This window comes from Lissotriton helveticus, chromosome 1_2, assembly GCF_964261635.1.
Source record: "Lissotriton helveticus chromosome 1_2, aLisHel1.1, whole genome shotgun sequence".
In the NCBI taxonomy this organism is placed as follows: domain Eukaryota; kingdom Metazoa; phylum Chordata; class Amphibia; order Caudata; family Salamandridae; genus Lissotriton; species Lissotriton helveticus.
In genome coordinates, this window is record NC_136058.1 from 94,683,882 (window position 1) to 94,705,900 (window position 22,019).

At 43.2% G+C, this 22,019-nt stretch overlaps 1 protein-coding gene across 1 annotated transcript in view; it reads right to left on the minus strand.

Moving 5' to 3' along the window:
• The window catches only part of CACHD1 (cache domain containing 1), a 373,745-nt gene that overhangs the window by 165,756 nt on the left and 185,970 nt on the right, over window positions 1–22,019 (minus strand). Inside the window, exon 2 of the mRNA XM_078669174.1 lies at window positions 21,924–21,986. Coding sequence (XP_078525300.1) covers window positions 21,924–21,986 — 63 coding nt within the window. The remainder of the gene's footprint in view (window positions 1–21,923; window positions 21,987–22,019) is intronic.

Sequence of the window (22,019 nt, forward strand, 5' to 3'; positions counted from 1 at the left end):
CAATGCCCGATTTCTCTTCTCTAGTAAACAAGACATTTCACCATTGCTGCACTGAAGCACAAACTATCAAAATGAAAAGGGGCGATTTGCATCTTATGAGTCATTCTGGGCCTTTAGGTTACCCTCAATGAATACAATACGAAAAACAGAAGCCCTTTGCAATCCAATCAGAATAGCTGACACAAAATGCCCCTAGTTTCATTAGAAACTGAATGCACGAGGACGTCTAAACTGAATACACAGCTCACTGCACGATTTATTGAAATAATCGATTAATGCCAACTTATATAGAAAGTGGAATAACGGAAATACGGAAGATTGTTTGAAACATCCGCTAACCGCGTTGCTTTTCAGATAAACTGAGCGATAGCCGTAAAATAAAATTAATTTTCCGAAAGCTTATTCAAAATCGGACCTTTGCCTCAATGCTGAAATATTAAATGCTTTCAGCATGCTGTCAAAGATCCCATTGGCAGGCGGTATCGGGTGTCCGAGCTGAGCCCAGGCCGGATGATCAGTCACCCGATGACAGGCCGGACTGCAAACACATCATCCCGCGCGCCCTCGGTCCCCCCCCAGCTGTTACTTTCCATAAGCTGCAAGGCTAGCGCCATCCCCGACACTTAGTTTGGTGGGGAATGCCATCAGGGCAGGCTATTGACACCAGGGTGACATTTTTTGACCCTTTTGGAAAAACAAACTCATTTAAGACCCCCGTCTAGTGTTACTGTTAATGTGTGTCAGAGACCATTCTCATGTCAGAAGGCTCCACGGGTCCTTCTGGGAAATGGCTATCGACAGCGATATTCCATGACATCATAAGGAGCTGCACTCATCACAGCCCGTTATTAAATCAGTCAAAGGTCAAAGATGAAAAGCGTACACATATGTATAGGCTACAGACATTATAGATATATATATATATTTTAAAAAATGTCAGGTCTGTAAGGCCTGTAAGCACGCCATCAATAAAACCCATTTTGTAAGTCCTTTTCATGATACACCGATTGCTATTAAACAAAAGCTGGGATGCAAAACTGAATTTGTGGTGTATATACTACTGTGCCCTTGTGGCTTACAGTATGTTGGGAGTACTCGTCTTCCTGCCCAGAGGCGCATCTTACAGCATTTGCGTGCAATCTCGGGGAAAGATCAGTCCTATCCAGTAGCGAGACATTTTGAGAAATACCATCAGAGTAATCCAGACCTGCTACAGTATTACCTGGTGGACTCTGTTTTACCATTGAGGAGGGGAGGAGATAGGGATGGTAAATTACGCCTCTTAGAAACACGATACATCCTCGAACTCAATAGCAAGCAGCCTGGGGGACTTAATTGCAGTGAAGATCTCTACACATGTTTATGAATCTATGTTGAGATATACAATATATCTTGTTGGCGTGAGTGTACTCGATGAGCTGAAGAACATCTTCTTATATACTTATTTGGTAGCCTGAACATTAATGAAGTTTTATGAGTAACATATTAAGTTTTATTGCACTGTCACTTTAAGTTATGGTTAAACTGACGACCCCCAAGGAAGTAAAAAGTAATAAATATATAGGAAACAGATCTGTTGATGGAGGGTGAATATTGCCATTACCCACTGTGGTATAATTTGCACTGAATTGTGACATGTATTCAATTTCAATTTACTGCCTTAAATAGCTATGAACAGCAAAATCTTAATGTTATTTAGAACTATAATATACATAAAGTTAAATTTTGGGATGAAATAGACCTGCTTTATGGGTTTTTACTAACAAAACTTACTGTAAATAATATTTTGTTGATTCAGTGTAAATATATTAATTATTGATGTTTTCTTAAAAGAAACTACATTTTTTTAGAATTATTCCTATATTCTTATATATATGTCTGTCTATAGCTGTAAAAACTACATAATGATAATGGCAGTGAATATATGTACATAATAATTTGATGTAATATGGTTTGAGCGCACAGCTCGAGATATGAACTTTGCAATAATATGGCACTGTGCCCTTTATTTCGCTTTGAATTGGTGAATACCACTTTAATTTGTAAAGGATGTACTATTGATCATGTGACCATCTATACTACTTATGTCACTTCCTTTCTTCTCTACATGACATGTGATCAAGCCTCGGCTGAGGCGAAACGCGTCATGGCGACTGGTGGGCTGTTATTCACGAATAAATAGCACTGAAAACGAGAGCACGGAGTCTGTGGCTTTTCTCAACTTTCGTTGTCAGCGTGTGCGCAAGCTAAGTTGATTTCGGACTTTTGAAATATATATATATATATATATATATATATATATATATATATATATATATATATATATATATATATATATATATATATATATATATATATATATATATATATATATATATATATATATAGCTCCGCTGTCCGTCATTGACTCCCATCACTCTCGATTGGGTGCTTTGAAGCGCGGTGACAGACTCCGCGCGGATCAGACAATCCAAAGCTCACTCGCACAAACTGCAATAAGCACGCTCAGGAACGTAGTAAACCCCTGATTTTATTTGGGTTAAAAGTACACCTCCAGACGCGTTTCGGCTTGCCGTCTTTCTCAATAGTGGCCGGCGCCGCCATGAGGCAAGTTTATATAATACAATACATGAAACATAAACAAAGGACACCCAGATTCCATTCGCAAAGGTGTCGGCCATTACTAAACATGCAAAGTAGTAAAGGAAAAAGTCAAACCACATCATATACAGCATACATCTACTGTTATAAATTTGACATGTGACTAAACATTAAACAAAGTGCTGGGGGTCGCGTAACTAGTTAGCATGGAGGAGTCTCGTTCGTTATCGGAATTAACCAGACAAATCGCTCCACCAACTAAGAACTGCCATGCCAAACTAAAGATTAAAGTTGGGTGAAAATGTTATTTAACACATATTGTTTTAAATTAACAAAAGCACTAACATTCATCAGTTACTGTTATCTCAAGTAACTATAACTTGAGCACTAAGCTAACTAAAACTCGGAACCCGTGTCCTGCGTGTGGGCTTCCCCCGGACACATCAATAGAGCTGGCCCCAGGGGATAGGGTCCCTGCAGCCTGTGGAGGCTCGGGAGGAGGAAGCATACTCAAAACCCTTTTAAAATAGCAGCCCATGGCCTTTTGAGGTTGGGAGGAGCATGCCTTCTCACCTGGAGAGTAATTTTGGCACTGGGGGGAAGGGGGAGATGGGCTCTCCAGGGGGACCGTGCACCCTGTCCCCTAAAATTGATTGCTCCACCCCCACAGGCCCATGCGCCCCCCCCCCCCCCGAGGGGGGGGGGGGTTGTTTATTTTTCTAAAACACAGATCCACCACAAATTAGCAGTAAATTAAAAAACCTAAATGTCTTTGGGCCTAGAGCCCCCCCACGCCACCTATCACCAAGTCTAGGGGGCAGGGTATCCATACACTGCCCCCCAAATGGTTTAAAAAAAAAATTGAGGCCACGGGAACCAGAGCCAGAATCCTAAAATGGCTGCTGACACATCTCTGTTGATGTTTTGGCAGCCAATTCGATTTTATCTTAAGATATGCCACTGCGCGGTTTCTTTGCAGCATGAAATATACATTTTTTAGCAGTAAGTTCTCAAAAACTACGGAATAGATGTACACCAAATCACAAAAAGCACGCTTTATGGACCAAGATCTTCCATTCTGACTAATTTGGTCTAATTCAGTTCAGCAGTTTTTGGCGGTCTTGGTCTTCAATTTTCCTATGGAAAAATGAATGGGGAAAACAGATCATCCCAAAACTGGCCAGGAGGGAATTAAGGCAAATCAGTCTTTTTTTGGGGAAGTTTTGTGAAGATTCGTCAAACTATGCCAAAGTTATATGCAAAGCAAAACATGCTTTGACTATGGAAACATAAACCTAACTACAACTACCCAGTGAAAACTGTCACTGGGTAAAATGTATGTATGTATGTATGTATGTATGTATGTATGTATGTATGTATGTATGTATGTATGTGTGTGTGTGTGTGTGTGTGTGTGTGTGTGTGTGTGTGTGTGTGTATATATATATATATATATATATATATATATATATATATATATATATACATGTGTCAGAAAATGCAATGAAGAATTGGGGGTAGGTAGTATGCAAATAGGTTCTTGCTAGGCTAAGTGAAATCTTGTTTTTTAGATGTGTGCGTAATGCTTATGAGCTCGATTGGGTTGTCAAGAATAATAAAGTCCATTCCAACAGAAGAGGTCGCCAAAGGGATGGGTTGAGTCAGCAGCTCTCTAATATATCATCCATGATACTCAGACTGGCATTTGTACAAGGGGTTTTACTTCCTTTCTGCCCAGTTATTTTCTATAAGAACTTGAGGCTGCTCAGAGCTGAACACTTTCAATAGGTCGAGACATTCACCTTCATCTCTTAAAAGGAAGGTCATAGGGTCACTAAGTTGTGCTCAGGCTCAGTACAGACAACCCCCTTAATTAAAGGTGTAAGGTGCTGAGCAACATGAGTTTGTAAATGAAAACACTACTGAAAGAGTGGCAGGTGATAAAACTTTAGTGCTGGTCAGCCCTCCCAGCCCTAACAGTCGCAGACTGCACCAGAGGTGCATTCTTGCTGCCTTCACACACCACTGCCCCCCCCACCACCACCTCCTTACCACCATGGACTGACTGTCCTCCACCTGCTGGCTCCCCCAGCTGGATACAATTCACTGGACCACAACAGTAGGCAGGGAAGGAGACTCCGGCTTCATGGGTACGGGTCTGGCAATGACCACCAAGACATGAGTGCAACTGGACATCTCTGCGGCTGAAGGAGGGAACACACAGCAGGTGGCTCACATCTGCTCGCCTGCCTGCCCTTGAGCTCAAGAGGTGGCATGGTGCTTGCGCAACGTTCGTGCCATATAGTGCAATGAAATCCAGAGGTGGTGGTGGTGCAACCAAGGCACAGGGGACCATGGCAAGCTGCGTCAAGCCCAACCAGGTAGAGAGACCTGGTTCTCCCCGCTGCTTCAGCGGTCGGTTCCTGGGCTGCAAAATTCATGCACTGTGCAGTTCTACCCCCTCCAACTTCCAGGCTCAGCGTACACCGTGCAATGTGTGCTCAGTGAGTCTTTTCCATCAATGCAGTGAGACTCCTGGGAGAAAAGTATTATTCCATGTAATTGCCGCTGAAGCGGCTAATGGCTACTAATCGCGTATTCAGGGACTCTTTCGAAGCATTTAACATTTTTTAATTTTTTTATTATTTATTCATTTTATTATTTACAAGCCATACTGCCTGTGGCAGCGGGTGCATTTTGAAGGCCATGGCCAACCTCTTTCCTAACTTTAAGAAATGATCCAGTGAAGTTGAGAACTTAACAAATTGTCACATGTCATGGAACACTACTCTGATTTCTGTTGTCAATAGCTATTTGTTAAAGGTCACATAGTCCTCCTATTTAATTGACCGTGTCACCCCACTTAAAAGCATCCAAATACAGTTAATGCTGCTGATAACTATTTAAATCTCAGATGCTGTACAGCATAGCTAAATAAGAAAAAACAAAGTCTTTGATGTGGTCAGCTGCATCATTTTGTAGGCGCACACAACATGCACAGATGCACCTGGTGAATTAACAACAAAAAACATAACTAGTGCAAAAGCAGGGTTTTTTCAAGGGTGGGTGGGAAACCAACACAGAGGGTGCGCGAGTCAACATAGAGTGTGTGGGTGGGGGCAGCAACAGGGAGGGAACAAGTAGGGGGGGGACACACGGATGGGGAGGAGAAGCAACAGGTGACCAAGGAGGGCATGGGGGAAGCAAAAAGGAGGCGGAAGGAGAAGGACTGGGTGAGGGTGAAGGGAGCAACCAGAGGGTGGGGGGACGTAAGCTTTTATGGTAAGGTAGGAGTGGAGAGGAGAAAAACTGGTCCGAGAACAGCATGGAGCAGTCAGGGGAGAAGAAGATGGGTGAGAAAGCCATGTGGGGCAACAAGAGCAAGCGAAACATTCAGGGAGGTGAAAAGCACTTAGGCAATAGAGAGCAACACGGGGTGAAGTACGCAAGGGAGGCAGCTGGAAAACATATGCAGTCTAATGGAGTGCTTAACCCAATAGAAACAAGTAGTGCTTGCAAGGCAAGCAGTGGAAGCATAGAGACCAGCCAATCAAAAGTGAAGAGGAAATGCTTTAGGGGAAGCACAAGCAAGATTGACAGGCTGAGACAGGAATATGAAGCAGGCAAAGCAGAGACAGGAAAGGTAAACAATGGTAAGCAATCTGTATGTTCTTGGTAAGCCCACAATGGGCATGTCACAATCAGACCGCACATCTTTGAACAAGTTGTGAGAAAGTGTCATCTTTCCTGCATGGTATGCCCCCACTTTTTGCTGAATTGCTGATGTCCTTTGACTGAGTGTGCCCTAGGCTCCTGCCAATCAGGTGCCCAGGGCCTGTGTTCCTTCCCTAAAACTGTGTTGAAACCTAACCCAATTGGCATCTCTGGCCAAAGGTAAGCCCCTGGTAAATGGTACCCTAGGTACCCAGGGCACTGTGACCAGAGAAGGCCCCTAAGGGCTGCAGCCCTTATTGTGCCACCCTTAGGAGCCCTGTGACTAAGCACCTACTGAGGTCTTTTAGAAATACCAGATGTTCAGGGCGCACAACTTGTAAGCCGCTGAGTGGTGACAGGCACTAGTGAGAAAGGTGTAGGCAATAGGGCGAGTGGTAATACCTCACAACCACTCGGGATGACCAGAAACTGGTCAGCAATAAATATGAACAACAGTGCCCCTGCACTAACACAAAATCATATGGTAACAATTCTTGTATACAATTGTAAAACACGAAAATGACATATAGTGCATCAATCTAAACAGTTCGTGTAGGTACGTGATTCAAAGAAAGTTCATCTATTGCGACGGGTAAGTCAGTCAATAGTCTGTGTTGGGGGTGTCCATTTCCAGTTTATTGTTCCATTTCAACAAAAGCCAACACGTGTTTCATCGCACGGAACGGTCCGTTCACGAAACACGGCGCCGGGAAACCCGTAGAGGGAGACACACGTCCGTAAGGGACTAGGCACATTGTGGTAAAAGAGCGCACCCGCCCTACAACCACTCTGACCCCGCTCCTCCCGGTTTCCGCCTTACCTGCAGTAGACTAAGTTCAAGCCCTGACTGATCGCTTCGCGCCCTTTCATGTGTCCACTTTTGACCAGCATATCCGGTCCATAAAGCCTTTTTTCAGCCCTGAAGATTCGCACTTGTTCCGTGCGATGAAACACGTGTTGGCTTTTGTTGAAATGGAACAATAAACTGGAAATGGACACCCCCAACACAGACTATTGACTGACTTACCCGTCGCAATAGATGAACTTTCTTTGAATCACGTACCTACACGAACTGTTTAGATTGATGCACTATATGTCATTTTCGTGTTTTACAATTGTATACAAGAATTGTTACCATATGATTTTGTGTTAGTGCAGGGGCACTGTTGTTCATACTTAGGAGCCCTGTGCCCTGACACACACACACACACACACACACTGCCTTTGCAGGCTGAGTGCCTTGGCACAGAACTAAACAGGGTCGACATGGCATACCTTCCTGTGTGCCATGCCCACAAACACACTGCCCTGGCATACCTCAGTCACCCCTCTAGCTGGGTGCACTATGCCAGTGGTGTGGGCACTGGTGCATGAGCCCTGTGCCCCTACAGTACCCAGGGCCATTCCTGGGCACAGTAAGTGCAGTGATGCCATTAAGAGTATATGGTGCTGGGAGGTTGTCATTATGAACTCCACAGCACCATAATGGCTACACTGAAGACTGAGAAGTTTGGTATCAAACTTCTCAGCACATTAAACCCACACTGATGCCAGTGTGGGATTTATTGTAAAATGCACTTCAGATGGCATCTTGAGATGACCCCTGAAACCTAACCAACTCCCAGTGCCCTGACTGCATGGCTACCGAGGTTGCCACCACCAGGCATGTTTCTGGACCCCTAGGTCGAGAGCTTGCCGCTCTCGGGGACCTGAAACAATGCACATCCTGGGACGAGGTGCCAAGCCTCCTCCCCCAGGATAGGCAGGGGAAGCTTCAAAGGCATGGCACCTTTTGTGAGCTTCCCCAGGCCAGTTGCTGTACTCAGCAACTGGCCCCCACCGGTTCTGACCCCCACTCTGGCGGGAAGACCGGCTGGAAACCCTAGGTGAGAAAAAGGAGTGTGCCAGCCTCTGCCAACCCCACCCCTCAGGTGGGAGAGGCGAGCTGAAGCATAACTCCAGGCGCCCGCCATCTTGAGGATGGGGAGCCCTACCCAATCAGAGATAGGCTCCTGCCCCCTCCCACAGGAGAGGAGCAGGATCGGGGATCTACTCATCCAGTGGTGTGGGCACAGGGGCATGAGCCATTCCTGGGCACTGTAAGTGCAGTGATGCCATTAAGAGTATATGGTGCTGGGAGGTTGTCATTATGAACTCCACAGCACCATAATGGCGACACTGAAGACTGAGAAGTTTGGTAACACCAAGGAAAAGTGCATCAGGTATCAGGCAAAAAGTGTGTGTGGGGGGGGGGGTTATTGCAATAGAAACTCACTTCCCTAAATTATTTTATCGAGAAATGAAACATGTGGGCCCAATTAAAATCAACCTCACACTAGAAACTTATTCACTGTAGAAACAATCATTTATAAACGTGTACACTAATGTTTTCATAAAAAGTATAACATTTAGTTCTCGTTTACTTTTATATTTGCATATTTTGAATTACATTAAAGTTGCTAAACGAATAACATGAAAGTTCTCCAATGAATAATTTGAATTTAATCCTGGTTTATTAATAAGGTTTGCATTCATTTGTAAATTGTAAGTGCACTTCTAGCTACAACGTGCATATTTTGCTGTTTCATATTAACGTTAGCATAACTAGGCCTCTATTTCTAAAACGGGAAGAGGTCTTTTTCACATTTTGCTTGCAATAAAGTTCTCCCTTGCAGGTGCCTTCTCAGGGATTCATTAGCAAGAGTTAGGAGACCTGCAAATTAGAGATAGCAAGGCTAGGAAAGGATTATTGGCAAGAACATGATGATCGAACATGTTACATCAATGCCTCCTGCTCATCCTGTGCCAGGAGCAGCAAAATGCTCAAAGTTGAAAACTGCGGTCCTAGCATGAGGTGCTGGGACAGAGGAGCAATGTTGTAGAACACCTGTCCTGAACACAGTTTTCTCATAGGATGATGATGATGTGATCAAGATAACACCATCTGAATCTCACGTTTCCCCTACATCCAGATGTTCACACAGTTCACTGTAGAGCAGATTCCCTTTGGACTTTGAGAGGTACGGAGCTCGCTGCTTCCCTTATTCCTTTCGGAGTGTGGCTTTATGCTAACACTTGTATTATTCTTGGAATACTTTTACAGAAGTATTCTGCCATGCTGACACCTTTCCTTCATGCTCTTGATTCTTTAGAGACCCATGTCTGAACTGTCCCTAACCTAATTTAGAACGTAGAGTAGATGCCCACAACTGCCCTAAATGTTGCCTCTTTGGTCTTTTAACTTGGTTGCATGAACGTTAATTTGTTTAATTGAATTTTGACTCGTTTTTGCCTCAATCAATCGCACGGTCCCAGTGGGAGGAGAAGCGGGAGCCATCCAAATCCTCTCTAGCAGTTCCTTCTGCTCTCCTTAAGTAAGACTGTGGAACCCAGGCTTGGCTCGGTTTTCCTTCATAACATAACATGGCCCCCCACCAACTCCAGTAACCAAGGTCAGGAATCTGGGCATTACATTTGACGATAAACTTAACAGTCTCTCATGCCAATTCAGTGGCATCTGCCTCATTCCACAAACTACATATGATAAAAAAACTTCGGCCATTTCTTCCCCTGAACGCTGGAAAAACTCTAGTCAGCACTTTGGTTGTGTCTTCCATAGACTACTGCAATGGACTCTTCGCAAATGCCCAAAAGCGGGTTATCCAAAAGCTGCAAACAGTTCAGAACGCAGCAGCCACAATTCTCTCAGGAACGCCCAAGTTCAAACCCATCACTCATGTTAAGAACTACCACTGGCTGTCAGTAAAGAATCGGATATAGTTCAAAAGACTTTGCATTGCCTTTAAAGCATCTCGCAACAACGGACCCGAATTTCTAATCAACCACCTAAAAATTCACACACCCAATAGGGCACTCCGTTCTTCCACTGCCCTTCAGCTAATGGTGCCACGCACTAAAACCGCCTCCTGGGGCGATAGAAGATTCGTGGTTACCACGGCTAAACTTTGAAATACGGTCTCGCTGGAGATCAGATCCTGGTTGTTCAATCAATAAGCTCTCCATCAGGATCCACCCACTGCAGTCCGAAGCGCTGAGACACCCCCGGGTATTTGTGCGCTCTACAAATCGCAAAAATAAATAAATTAATTAATTAAATAAATAAATAACATAAAAGGTGTATTTTTTAAGCGCACGATTACCCGTAGGTGTCTTGGCGCTGAACAACAGATGTTTATAGTGCACCCAGCTTGAGGCCGAGGTTATTAGCGCCTCTCTCTCATGCCAGAGAGCGTGGGATATATTACTAGACTCTAGTTGCAATTCTTACGGTCTACAGGGTACAGGGATAAGTCTAAGATTTGTGGTTGCTCTTCCTACATGGCTGTTTGAGGGTGGTATGAGCCGTCCAGCAGGAAGGAGGTTGTTCTGGGTCAGGATACCAAGGAATGATGGTTGTCCCCGACCACCATCTCTAACAAGTGTCCACACGGGTGTGTGTACAGAAGCATCATTTTAGAAGAAGTTGTTTCCTCAAATTTGCCAGGCAGTTCCGTCCAGCTACATTTTGAAACTTTGGCGATTTTATTACATGAATAAATAAATAATTTCTATACACTTGTTGAGTCGTCAGTGGAAGTCATAAATACTTTAGTTCTAACGACACTACACTTTAAATAAAAAATAAAATGTGGTCTGAAAACGAATGTGAGATACTCTCACTAGGCAGGACAAAATGTGTCACATTGGTGATTTCACTCCTTTTGAAAGCAATGGTTCACAATCCAGGAAAATGGATTTTGAACCAATGAAATCTCACAAAGTTCAAGTAAAGCAAAAAAGACTAATAGCTCAAAACCATAATACAACTTTTTTAAGGCCTAGTGGATATAGTCATATATACAATCTTGCTGGCTTTTTCTGCTGCACCCCTTGGCCACTAGATTGCCGCCTCCTATCACCACCACCTACAAACACCTCCCACCCGTTCCGAATGACAGCCTGATACCAAACTTTGTTGTTTGGTTAGAGATATAAAAATCTGACGCCGTATTTATTAAGTAAACAAATTCACATCATCACTGTATAGCACTCTTATATACAGGTTGCAACACAGTTTTTTGCCCGCAATACATAGTCGGCTTGATATTGAGTCACCTACAACTCCTATACTTTCCTGAGTCACCTACAACTCCTATACTCCCCTTAGTCACCTACAACTACTAAACATCCCTGTGTATCAAAAATCATTCTGCCCCCAATACCTCAGACCTTCCTAACCCCTCTGTGGGCTCTACTTAGGGCGTGAGTAGCACAACTGTTTTTATGGGAATCTTTGCTGTTTATAGTAGTGCAGGAGGCCTGCTCACCCCAGAGCAACCCTACCTGGGGAACCCCTTACACCCGCTGGAGAGCTAGTCTGGGCAACGTAATCATGGTCCCGTGGCTCAGATCCATCCCAAAAACATTCCCAAAAGTCACTGTTCCGAAGCGCCAACTGCGCACGACTGAAATGTGGAGTAAGGGACCAAGAAAGCAACTGGTCCAACCCCTGCAAAATTGCAGAATCCTTCATAATTGAGGAAAGCACCCCCTTTGAGGTCTACGAGACATTTGTGTCCTCGGTAACTAACTTCGTCTGAGATGCAAAGGGGACCTTAATTTTCCCTGCCAACCATGAACTAACTCACCTCGCCTTAATGTGACAAAAAGCATAGCAAAACAAATTTAAATAAAATAACAAACATAGGATCTACCTAAAGCAGAAACGGAGAGTTACAGACGAATGCAGCTTGCAACAACTTTATCCCTATGACAGAAGGAACCTGACATAAAATAACATAAAAAACTTACACCAAATTGAGTCTACTAACTTCGGGGGTGGATGGACGAGTAAAGAAGAGATTCCCCGTCATGCAGTAGCTTCTAAACTGCGGGTCTCAGGGTGTGCGGAGGTAAAGGTCTTTGTGGCTGGACGCAAAGAGTCCAATGTTTGCCTAGCTGCACCTTTTACCTGTGTGGCCCTCTGGCTAGGCCTATCGACAACTCTGGCCGAGGGACACCCACCTCCCCCTTGCAAGCTCCATGTAGGATAAGATGGCAAGCCAGGCCCCAAAGTAGGGGAATCACCTGCTAGTTCGCCCGCCATCATGTGCCTCCGGGTCATGCCGTGTCCTCCATAATGTTGGCGATCCCCATTTGGGGTGTGTCTTTGGGCATTCTCTCGCTTTATTGCTGTAAATCTCTTTTCATGTATATTTTCGGTCTCTTTCTGGATTGCATTTTGTATTTCTCTCCATTACTCTCCCACTCTTTTCTCCATTCGTCTTGTTTTTCTCTCTACAGCTATACACCCACAAACTTCCCCGTCTCTCTAGCCTCTCCCCACTCGTGCTCACACACTCTTCCCCCTCTATCATGTGTGCACTCAAAAGCACCTTCTCTCTGCCACCCCGTATGTAATATCACAGCCATTTGACGTTAAAGTGGGCGGGGGTCGTGGTCCATGTAGTATCGAAGTGGCGCAGTGCGGTGCTCTTATTGAAACTCGAGTGAGAATGGACATGGTGCCGACGGTGTGCTGGTAATGGTATAGTGTTAGAGGTAAAATATGCATGCAGAGGTCCAGTATATCACGACGATTTCTCACAATAGCAAAAAGCACTGTGCTGCATTAACGAACTTTAATGTCTCGCTCATCGCCCACCCTCGAACGAATTGGGTGCTCAGCGTGGCATGCACACTTCTGCTTCCCTCTGGTCGATATGCCAGGCGCACACCTAGGAAGTGTTTTGCTGTAGGATATAAAAGACGTGTTCTTGCCATGCGCAGTAAATATTTACAAACAACTTTGCACTCCACTTATGGAAAAGGGAAATCTGACACTTGCGAGGTACCAACTTTCTAACAGATAAACTAATAGAATTTTGAAATGCTTTACATCTCAGACTGACAACCCCCCCCCCCCCCACCGATTCTGTTGGCATGTCCTACATCTTGTAATTAGCATCTCCCAACTATACTTGTATATACTCTTCATTGTCAACAACTTGGAATCTTAAGTGACAGGGTAATCTACCACTGACAAGCAGAGTAGGAAGGGCTCATATTCTAACTGGTCTTACTTTTAGTATAGATGTGCCTGGGAGAGCAACCGGCCTTCACTGCTACCTTACTCCTCCGAGAAGCACTGGACCCAACTCGAGGGCCCACGTTCGAGAGAATCCATTCAGAAATGCACTTTGAGCAATTCTCAGATCGCCCTCGGCATAATGAAGCGCAATGAAACAGCGCGTCTGTCCTAAATTCAGACGCGCAAGTATGTGTTATGATTTTATTATGTCTTAAGGTTGACTTGTTCAAGACAGCAGACCAGCAGGTGCAGGCGCACAACCTCGACTCTCCAACACAGACACAGATCAACAAAAGACCCATTTACACTCACCAAATGGCGATTACACACACACTATCGTATTTTGACATACGCACTCGCACACACCCACACACATTTTGATTTCTCTCACTTTAAGCACACACACCCTGGTTAGAATAGGTGTTCTTGTATACAAAACTCAAAGGAGAGATGCAAACAGTTCACAGACAAACAAATACGTACATGCTCACATGCTTTGTCAGTCTTGTGTAAAGTCCACAGATCACTAAACCTTTCCCTGCCATTTGTGTATTTCTTGTAGCATATACTGTGTTTTTACTGAAGTTAAATATGCCATTTCGGAGTTAGACAATTTTACTAAGTTTTATGGGTTAGGGCACATACCTTGAGGCCTACAAAATTCAAAATCTACCACCATCAGTCCAAACAAATTAGGGAGACCACAAAAAAAGAGGCACATTTTCACAGTCTCCAATGATTCCTGAACAGATGGGACTTACTTTGAAGTCGATGTAGTATGCCAAGGAAGGCAAGGGCTGCTTTACAGGCCACGTAGAAGGAAGCAAATGTTTGGATTCACCTTAAATTCCTTGTAGCCTGCTGAAGTTACCACAATTACAAGTCCTGTAACACTGCCTGTTTCAACCATCCTACAAAACTACGCCCTGCACTACAGAGCAAATGCTCAGGTGAGTGCTATGGTTCATATACAGAAGTGAGTTGTATTATTGGCAGGGTGACCGACCACTGTTGGCTTCTTTCGGTGACAATCAAATTCTGACATAAGAAACTGTGGGTGTGGCCTGGCTTCAAGTGTACAGTATCAAATTGGCAGGGTGTCTCTGCGTGCTCCTAAAGACTGACTGAGGCAGAGTGCTATAAAGGTGGAAGAGTGCTCTATGCTGCAGCACTGGCAGTAAAGGCACCAGGAGCATGGTACTGTGCGGTGTGTCACTGTGGGAGATCCTGTGTGCTGTAGTGATTGGGACACAACCCAAAGGGTAGCCCAGGAATAGAATAGGTGAGTGGTGTGGTTATACTGAGCCACAGGTGGTGGTTTTTGTTCCCTGGGAAGTGACTTGTCTTCCCACTACTCCAGACAACACAGCAGCCCAGACCATTCACAACACATACCTTGGTCTCCAGAAAAAGGACAAGAGGGCAGGCGAGCTGAGACATCACAATTGGGGCTCCACATTGACATATCAAGTGATTGATGAGTGCAGACCCATAGTCCTGCCAGCAAGCCAAATTTGGATCTTGACAGATCCTGGTTTAGGAGGCGCTACAGCCTAATCCTTTGTCAAAGATAGAGTGAGATTTATAAGAAAGTTTTTTAATGTACACCAATAGGCCACGCACTGTTGAGCCGATGAGAATAATCTTCATATCCTATGTCGTGGCGTACCAATGGCTTAAGGAAGCCGCAGAGAGCACAACAGTTTATATGGCCCTGCATGAGGAAGATCCAGGGATATCAGGTGTCACCCCACTCTCACCATCCTAATCTCTGATTATTTACTGTAGTCATTGGGGCTAGACCTGAGGGTTGTGGGCTTGCTAAAGGATGAGGTCTCATATTACGCTCAGTTCCAAAGCAGAAGATCTAGGTGGACACAATTTTTCTTACATAGGGGTCCCCTATTCTTTTCCAGGGGGAGTAAAACAGGCATCCAATACACCACCCTCGATAAAGGTGTTTATGAACATTTTCAGGGGAAAGATGTAGTATCGGGACTCTAAAAACACCATGTGGACCAGCTGGATCTGTTTTGTTCCTTGTGAGCATCACACATGGGGTCCTGCAGTTGTCCTCAGGCAAGGAAAGGACATTCTTAAAAACATCACAAGCTTCAACACATTCAGTTCCACCTAAAGGGAAAGGAATCTCTGCCCACACTCTTTAGTCCCGAGTGCACTTAGGAGAAAGGTGGAAGGGTTGGGGTAGTAAGGGCTATACTAATGTCTGGCAAGAAAAAATGATTACTCTGCAGAAATTCTTCAAATGTCCAAAGGAACACTGCATGATTAAGCCATCCCTAGCTACTGCAGACCATGCTTCAACAGTTTCCTATGAAGGCCTCTTTACTCAGTTATCGGTTTGGTCCAATAGAGTATTTGAAAATGTCTGATTTAAGGTGCAGTATTTTAACTAAAGACCAAGGTTGCATGGCTCTGTTTTAAATCACTTACTGGTAGGCTACAGAAGCCTGGGGTTGAACTGAGTCCACATAGACTGCTCAACCATCCAATGTATGCTTTTAATGCGAATTCTGAAGGATTAAGATTGGAGGAACCCGGTACAAGAGTCCAGGGTTCATATGGATTATTAAATCCGTTGGTAAAGCAATAAGAGGACTAGAGGTGAGCGTAGGGATTAGAGTGAGTGAAGGAAGAGGTAGTCTGAAATCCTTACAAATGACCAACACATTCAGGATCTCAGTCAGAGCACTTCTGAGTGATGTAGAAGAGACTACTTCTAAATGGTAAAAAAAAAAAGGCTGCAGGTAATAAAGCCAAGGTATAACAAAATGCTGAAGGCAAAAACGTTGGCCTATAAATGTCCTGGGGAAAATGCTATGATTTGCATTTAATTGTTCAATAAAAAATAGTCAGAAGTGCCTGTGTCCTGACCTCAATTTACCCATTGACCTAAACTCTACCCTAACTCCAAACTAAAGCCTAACCCCATACTTTACTTCAACTATGCCCCTTACAACAGCCTGTCCTCTTATGCCCTGATTGTAGAATAACCCTTTACCCTAATTCGAATTTATAAAGAACTCATGCTTATGTTTTTTGTTTACTATTACAAACCAAGTTAAAAATAAACATACTGTCAATTCAAAATAGCATTTTGTTGAATAAATTGCTAATGTACCATGGATATATTAACACTAGAGTTTAGGAACAGTTAGTGAAGCCAGGGTCTCAAGCAGCCATGTCTCAGTTGGTGTGCTGCAGGTGGCAGTCACCTATGGTTTGCTTCGGACCTTGATAATGGAATACACCAAACAGTTATAGGTGCAGGGCCACTCTTACAGCAAGAAGAAAACCAATAATGCAATCTGTTTCACATTTCATTTATATTCATTTTATGTCATCTTCTAAGACCATCAGTTTCAATTACATTTATGTTTTGCTACATGACGCGCACAAAACCATTAAAACGGATACCATTTTTAAATAACTAAAAACATACATTTAGCATTTCAGCATTGATGCATTTTCCTACAGAGCAACAAAAACTATTTTTTGCAGAGGTCTTACACTCAAGAGAGTTCTTCAAATGTCTTATTTGTTGTTCTTTGAGAGTCATAAATATTACAATGTTAATAAACAGTTAAAGCTTCAGAAGACAGTAAAACAGGCATTAGGGCTACATATTGGGCACATCTCCTTCCTTGGGCCACGCACAAAGAACTTCTTTAGCTGGAACTTGGTCAAGTCTTAGTTTAAGAGTCCTTCTCCTAGCGTGAACAGAGTAGATCTTCAGTGTGGTTGCAAACGGTGTGATACAATAATCTTTTGCACAGTTCCGCATCACAGAGCATGGAGGTTTGCCCTTTAAGTTCACTAGGTCTTTCATCTTTTAAAAAGTAAATTTCTGTACGTCTTCCTCGCACAAACTTGCTGGAGATAAAGCAATTTTGAAAAACAGATCCAATAGCCAAATATGTTTTAATATGTGCATTTCTGTGCCTTCTTTTGCTGTGTATATACGATAAAAAATATCCACGCATATCTGCCCCGCTACTCAAATGTTCATTGGAAGCTCATCCCGAGTGACATTCCACTAGATTGTGATTTTTTACCACCTTTTTTGCTATTGGTACTCACAACAATACATCAGAAGTGATGAGATGCATTCTGGCTGCCATGTTGAGTAATGCTTCAGTAACCATCTTTGCTGTCTAAAATAGTTGGAGTTATCACACTGAACTGCTAGAGGCTGCATTTTAGACAACGGAGAGGCAGAGAGCCACTAATGGCAGGCCTAGACGCTCTGCTTTAACAATTCAGTGTTTGTTTTTCTCTTTTGCAAACTTTAATTTAGAACATTCTCCTCTAGCGGGTGGAATGTTCTGTTAGCGTTAGAGCCCTTATACTTAGGGCTATATCAATTATTAAAGTTTTTTATTTTTTTTTTGTATTCTGTTTTTATTATTTTCATTTACAACTTCGGCAAAAAAAATCAGGGTGTACATAGTCATATGTTACAGTTAGCTTACATAACCACCTTAATAAACCATTATTCGTGCTGTTAAAGTTCTTTTATCTCATTATAGGTACTCAACTCGGGAGATGGCCCTTAATGACTGGTTTAACCTGGAGTAATGGGCTACAATGCTATAATAAATGTTTAGGGTTTGACAGGGAATACTTGAAACCGACTAAAGCATAAGGAATTTGAATACCACCTTCAAGAAAAAGTCAGCACCATCAACCATTCACTCAGCCTCCATCCAGCATTTAGCACCAAGACACCCTCTTGGGGGAGATTTGTTCCCGCTTTATAAATGTAAACAACATAACATGGTCTAACAGGAGGCGCATTCCATATTCCTGGAGCAAATATCAGCCAAATGCTGGAAAGGGTCTACTACGTTGATAAACATATTTCGAATTCAACCACAACCAAACTGATCCACAATAGGGGTGAGTTCTCCAAATACTAGCGGTCTGTGCACAGTGTGCATCGATGAAAGGCAGGTGGGAGACATTTTATACGAAAAGCGCAGCAAAAAAGGAATTCAGACTCTTTATTCCATCCTGTTAAAGACAACGCTACAAAGATTTGGATAAACTGGGCAGCGACACCAAACCCACTGTCAGCAAAACGGGATAATCAATTCAGTGAGAGAAGAATTCAGATTCAAAGGCGCAGCCTTGCTCCAGAGGTTCAGCTCCTCCACGCTGTTGCTATGGTTTCAGGGACTGCATCTGAGAGGTATATACATAGAGCAGTGTCACCTGTAATCCTCGGGTAGTACCTCAAAGGGAAACATAGAACCAGCTGCAGACACCTCGAAACCACTAAGGAAGGTTGTTAGGGAAACTGTATGTCATCAAACACGCGGTGGACACCATTCCAAAGATCCTGTAGAAATATTACATAGGCTTCCACTTCCTTTGCAGTGTGTGTGCGTTTCCGAGAAGAGAAATGAAGTTTCCAACAAGGCTTTGAACAAGCTCTGTGGTGAAGCAGAAGTGGAACAAACGAGCTGGTCGGTGTTTCTTGGGACTTACATCAACATGAGGCACATCTGATTTTAGAGGGAGCCCGAAGGCAGGAGCACAAAACAGATCCCAGTAGGTTAAATTTAGACATGGAGAGAGGTGCGCGTGACAGTCGGATGGCAGGCGGCCACTGCAGACACCCTGTCTGCACAGCATGCAGTCTGATCGGCCCAGACATTTAAACGCAAACAAACAGGTTTTACTACTGGACAAAAGAACAAAAAATAAATAAATCGGAGCGAATAGTTCGTGGTAGACAAACTTCAGACTAGTCACTTCCGGACTGTCTGGTTCTAGGCTGCAATTTCGAGAGAGGAAATAACCCTATGCACTGCACAAGACAACAGGGCCCTTTTCACACCAGCTATTTACAGAGGCACTCCCAAATAACCACATACGTAGTAGATACCTACCCATAGATGTAACTTACAACTGTTTTGATACTTCACAAATCTGTGTGTGCACACAACACTCTGCCCGCCCACCCACAGCGATTCATAAAATCACACCTAAATACATGGTTTACGGCTATACATTGAAAGTACTTTACCAGTGTTTGGCTATTTCACAAACCTCTAACAAACAACACACTTTCCTTCCCCACTCCCTATGCATACATGCAGTCTGATCGGCCCAGACATTTAAACGCAAACAAACAGGTTTTACTACTGGACAAAAGAACAAAAAATAAATAAATCGGAGCGAATAGTTCGTGGTAGACAAACTTCAGACTAGTCACTTCCGGACTGTCTGGTTCTAGGCTGCAATTTCGAGAGAGGAAATAACCCTATGCACTGCACAAGACAACAGGGCCCTTTTCACACCAGCTATTTACAGAGGCACTCCCAAATAACCACATACGTAGTAGATACCTACCCATAGATGTAACTTACAACTGTTTTGATACTTCACAAATCTGTGTGTGCACACAACACTCTGCCCGCCCACCCACAGCGATTCATAAAATCACACCTAAATACATGGTTTACGGCTATACATTGAAAGTACTTTACCAGTGTTTGGCTATTTCACAAACCTCTAACAAACAACACACTTTCCTTCCCCACTCCCTATGCATACATGCACTAAGCTACCACATGCACAGTTTATGCTTCTTTACAGATGTACTTACGACTGTCTACTTCACAAACGTGTATTGTACAAGACAGAGACGCCCTCCGCCCCTTCTCTCAAAAGTAATCCTAAATCAATGCATGCGTAATTCACACCTATGCACATACACAATTTACCAGTGTTTAACTACTTGACAATCATGAGAGCAGCACACGACATACTGCCCTTTCCCACACCTTATGTACAAAAAGACTCCAACATGGTCACATGCAAAATGAATGCATCCCTACAGATGTACTTTTCGACTGGCTAATCGCAGTCTTTCCAACCCCAACTTACAAAAGAACTCCTACAGTATGGCATGCACAGTTTACATCTATTCATAGACGTAATGTACCAGTGTTTAGCTACTTGACAAACCTATGCACTGCACACCACACCAACCGTCCCACACAGGGCCAGCTTCAGGACAGTGCAACTGGTGCAGCCGCACTGGGTGCTGACCTGTGGGGGGGGGGGTGCGCGATATTTAGCAATAACTTATGATTGGAGAGATGAGGGGCACTTTTGCCTGGTGATAGTGAGAGAATCCGAGGAGGCAGTCATGGGGGTGAGGGAATCAAAAATGTTTTTTGCATTGGTCGTCACTAGAGCTAAAGCCGACCCTGGTCCCACACCAAATACACAAGCTCCTACACAGAGCTTACTATGCATGGATATACTTTTGGCTACTAACAATCAGTTAGGTTGTCATAATTTATCAATTTTGCAGCGAGAAAACACAAATTATGCGGCACATTTCAGTAATAGTATTACTTCGTTATTTTTACATTTTTGCACTTGATACGTACAACTCTGGTAGAGAGCCACCAGCATTTATTACCGTTTCTAAGTCTGATAACTCATTGCTATGACGTAGCAATAGTTGATAAAAACTCATATTTTACCTCGGGTCTGAGTGACATCATAGACAACTCCAGCGTTGCTCTTGTTGTCTATTTGATGTCGCTCGGAATCCCTTAGTAAAAAAAACACATCTTCGCAGTTCACTGTTACCAATTCTTTATGTTAAAACTGCCTGGACTAAGGTTTCAATTTACTAGTGTCAGTTTAACACCTAAGTGTAGCAAATAAGCAACAGAAATGTGACCAGTCAACCTTTGAGAAGGACCTTCCACTGTGTGGCAACATGTGTCGCCATGTTTTTAGTAACTTTCGCTCTGTATTGGCTAGAAACTATTTTTTTTTAATCTGCAGATTGTGCATCAGATGATCAAATTATACTGCAAATCCATAATTATGCGGAAAAAGCGACTGCTGCAAAATCGATTAATGCCAGTGGCCCTGCCTCTAGAGTACAGTACAATTGTTTAGAGTTAAGAAATATCCGGAGGTCATTTTTTTTCTTTTTACTGACATTTCCCTTTCAATTCAAATGCTTTTGCTTTAGACATCCAAACCTTGATTCATACACATTGGATTGCACTTTACTACACTTACTGCAGAACTTAAATCAACCCTTTATCAGTGTAAATTTAATGTGACGCTAAGTGCAAACAAGGCATTATAAAATGATTGTAAATACCTACAAGGTTATGTAGGCATAAACCTAGTTTACACTGCAATATGTACACCACTCCTTAGGGCACAGACTGCTCGAAAGTAAGTGCACTGAGATTAGATTGCACGAGTGGTCATATGTTTATGCAGATCGCAGACCTTTCTAACTGGTTCAACCTTAGTGCTGAAAATGTAAATTTGGACGTTTTCCAAATATTAAATCGGATTTGCACATGAAAACATTCAATTCAACTGGGGCCACCTCCCTAGTAACCAAATGGTGCAGCCTTTGAGGTGTTTGCATGAAGCACAGGCAAGGTTGTGAATTCTTCACTTGTACACACGTAATCAAATGACTTCATTTAACACTGATATGACTTACCTGTTGAACTTCAGTTTCACCGTTTGAAATTTTCTCTGTATATATGAACGAACTAAATATCCTCTGCAACAAAATAAAGAGAGAAAGTATAAATAT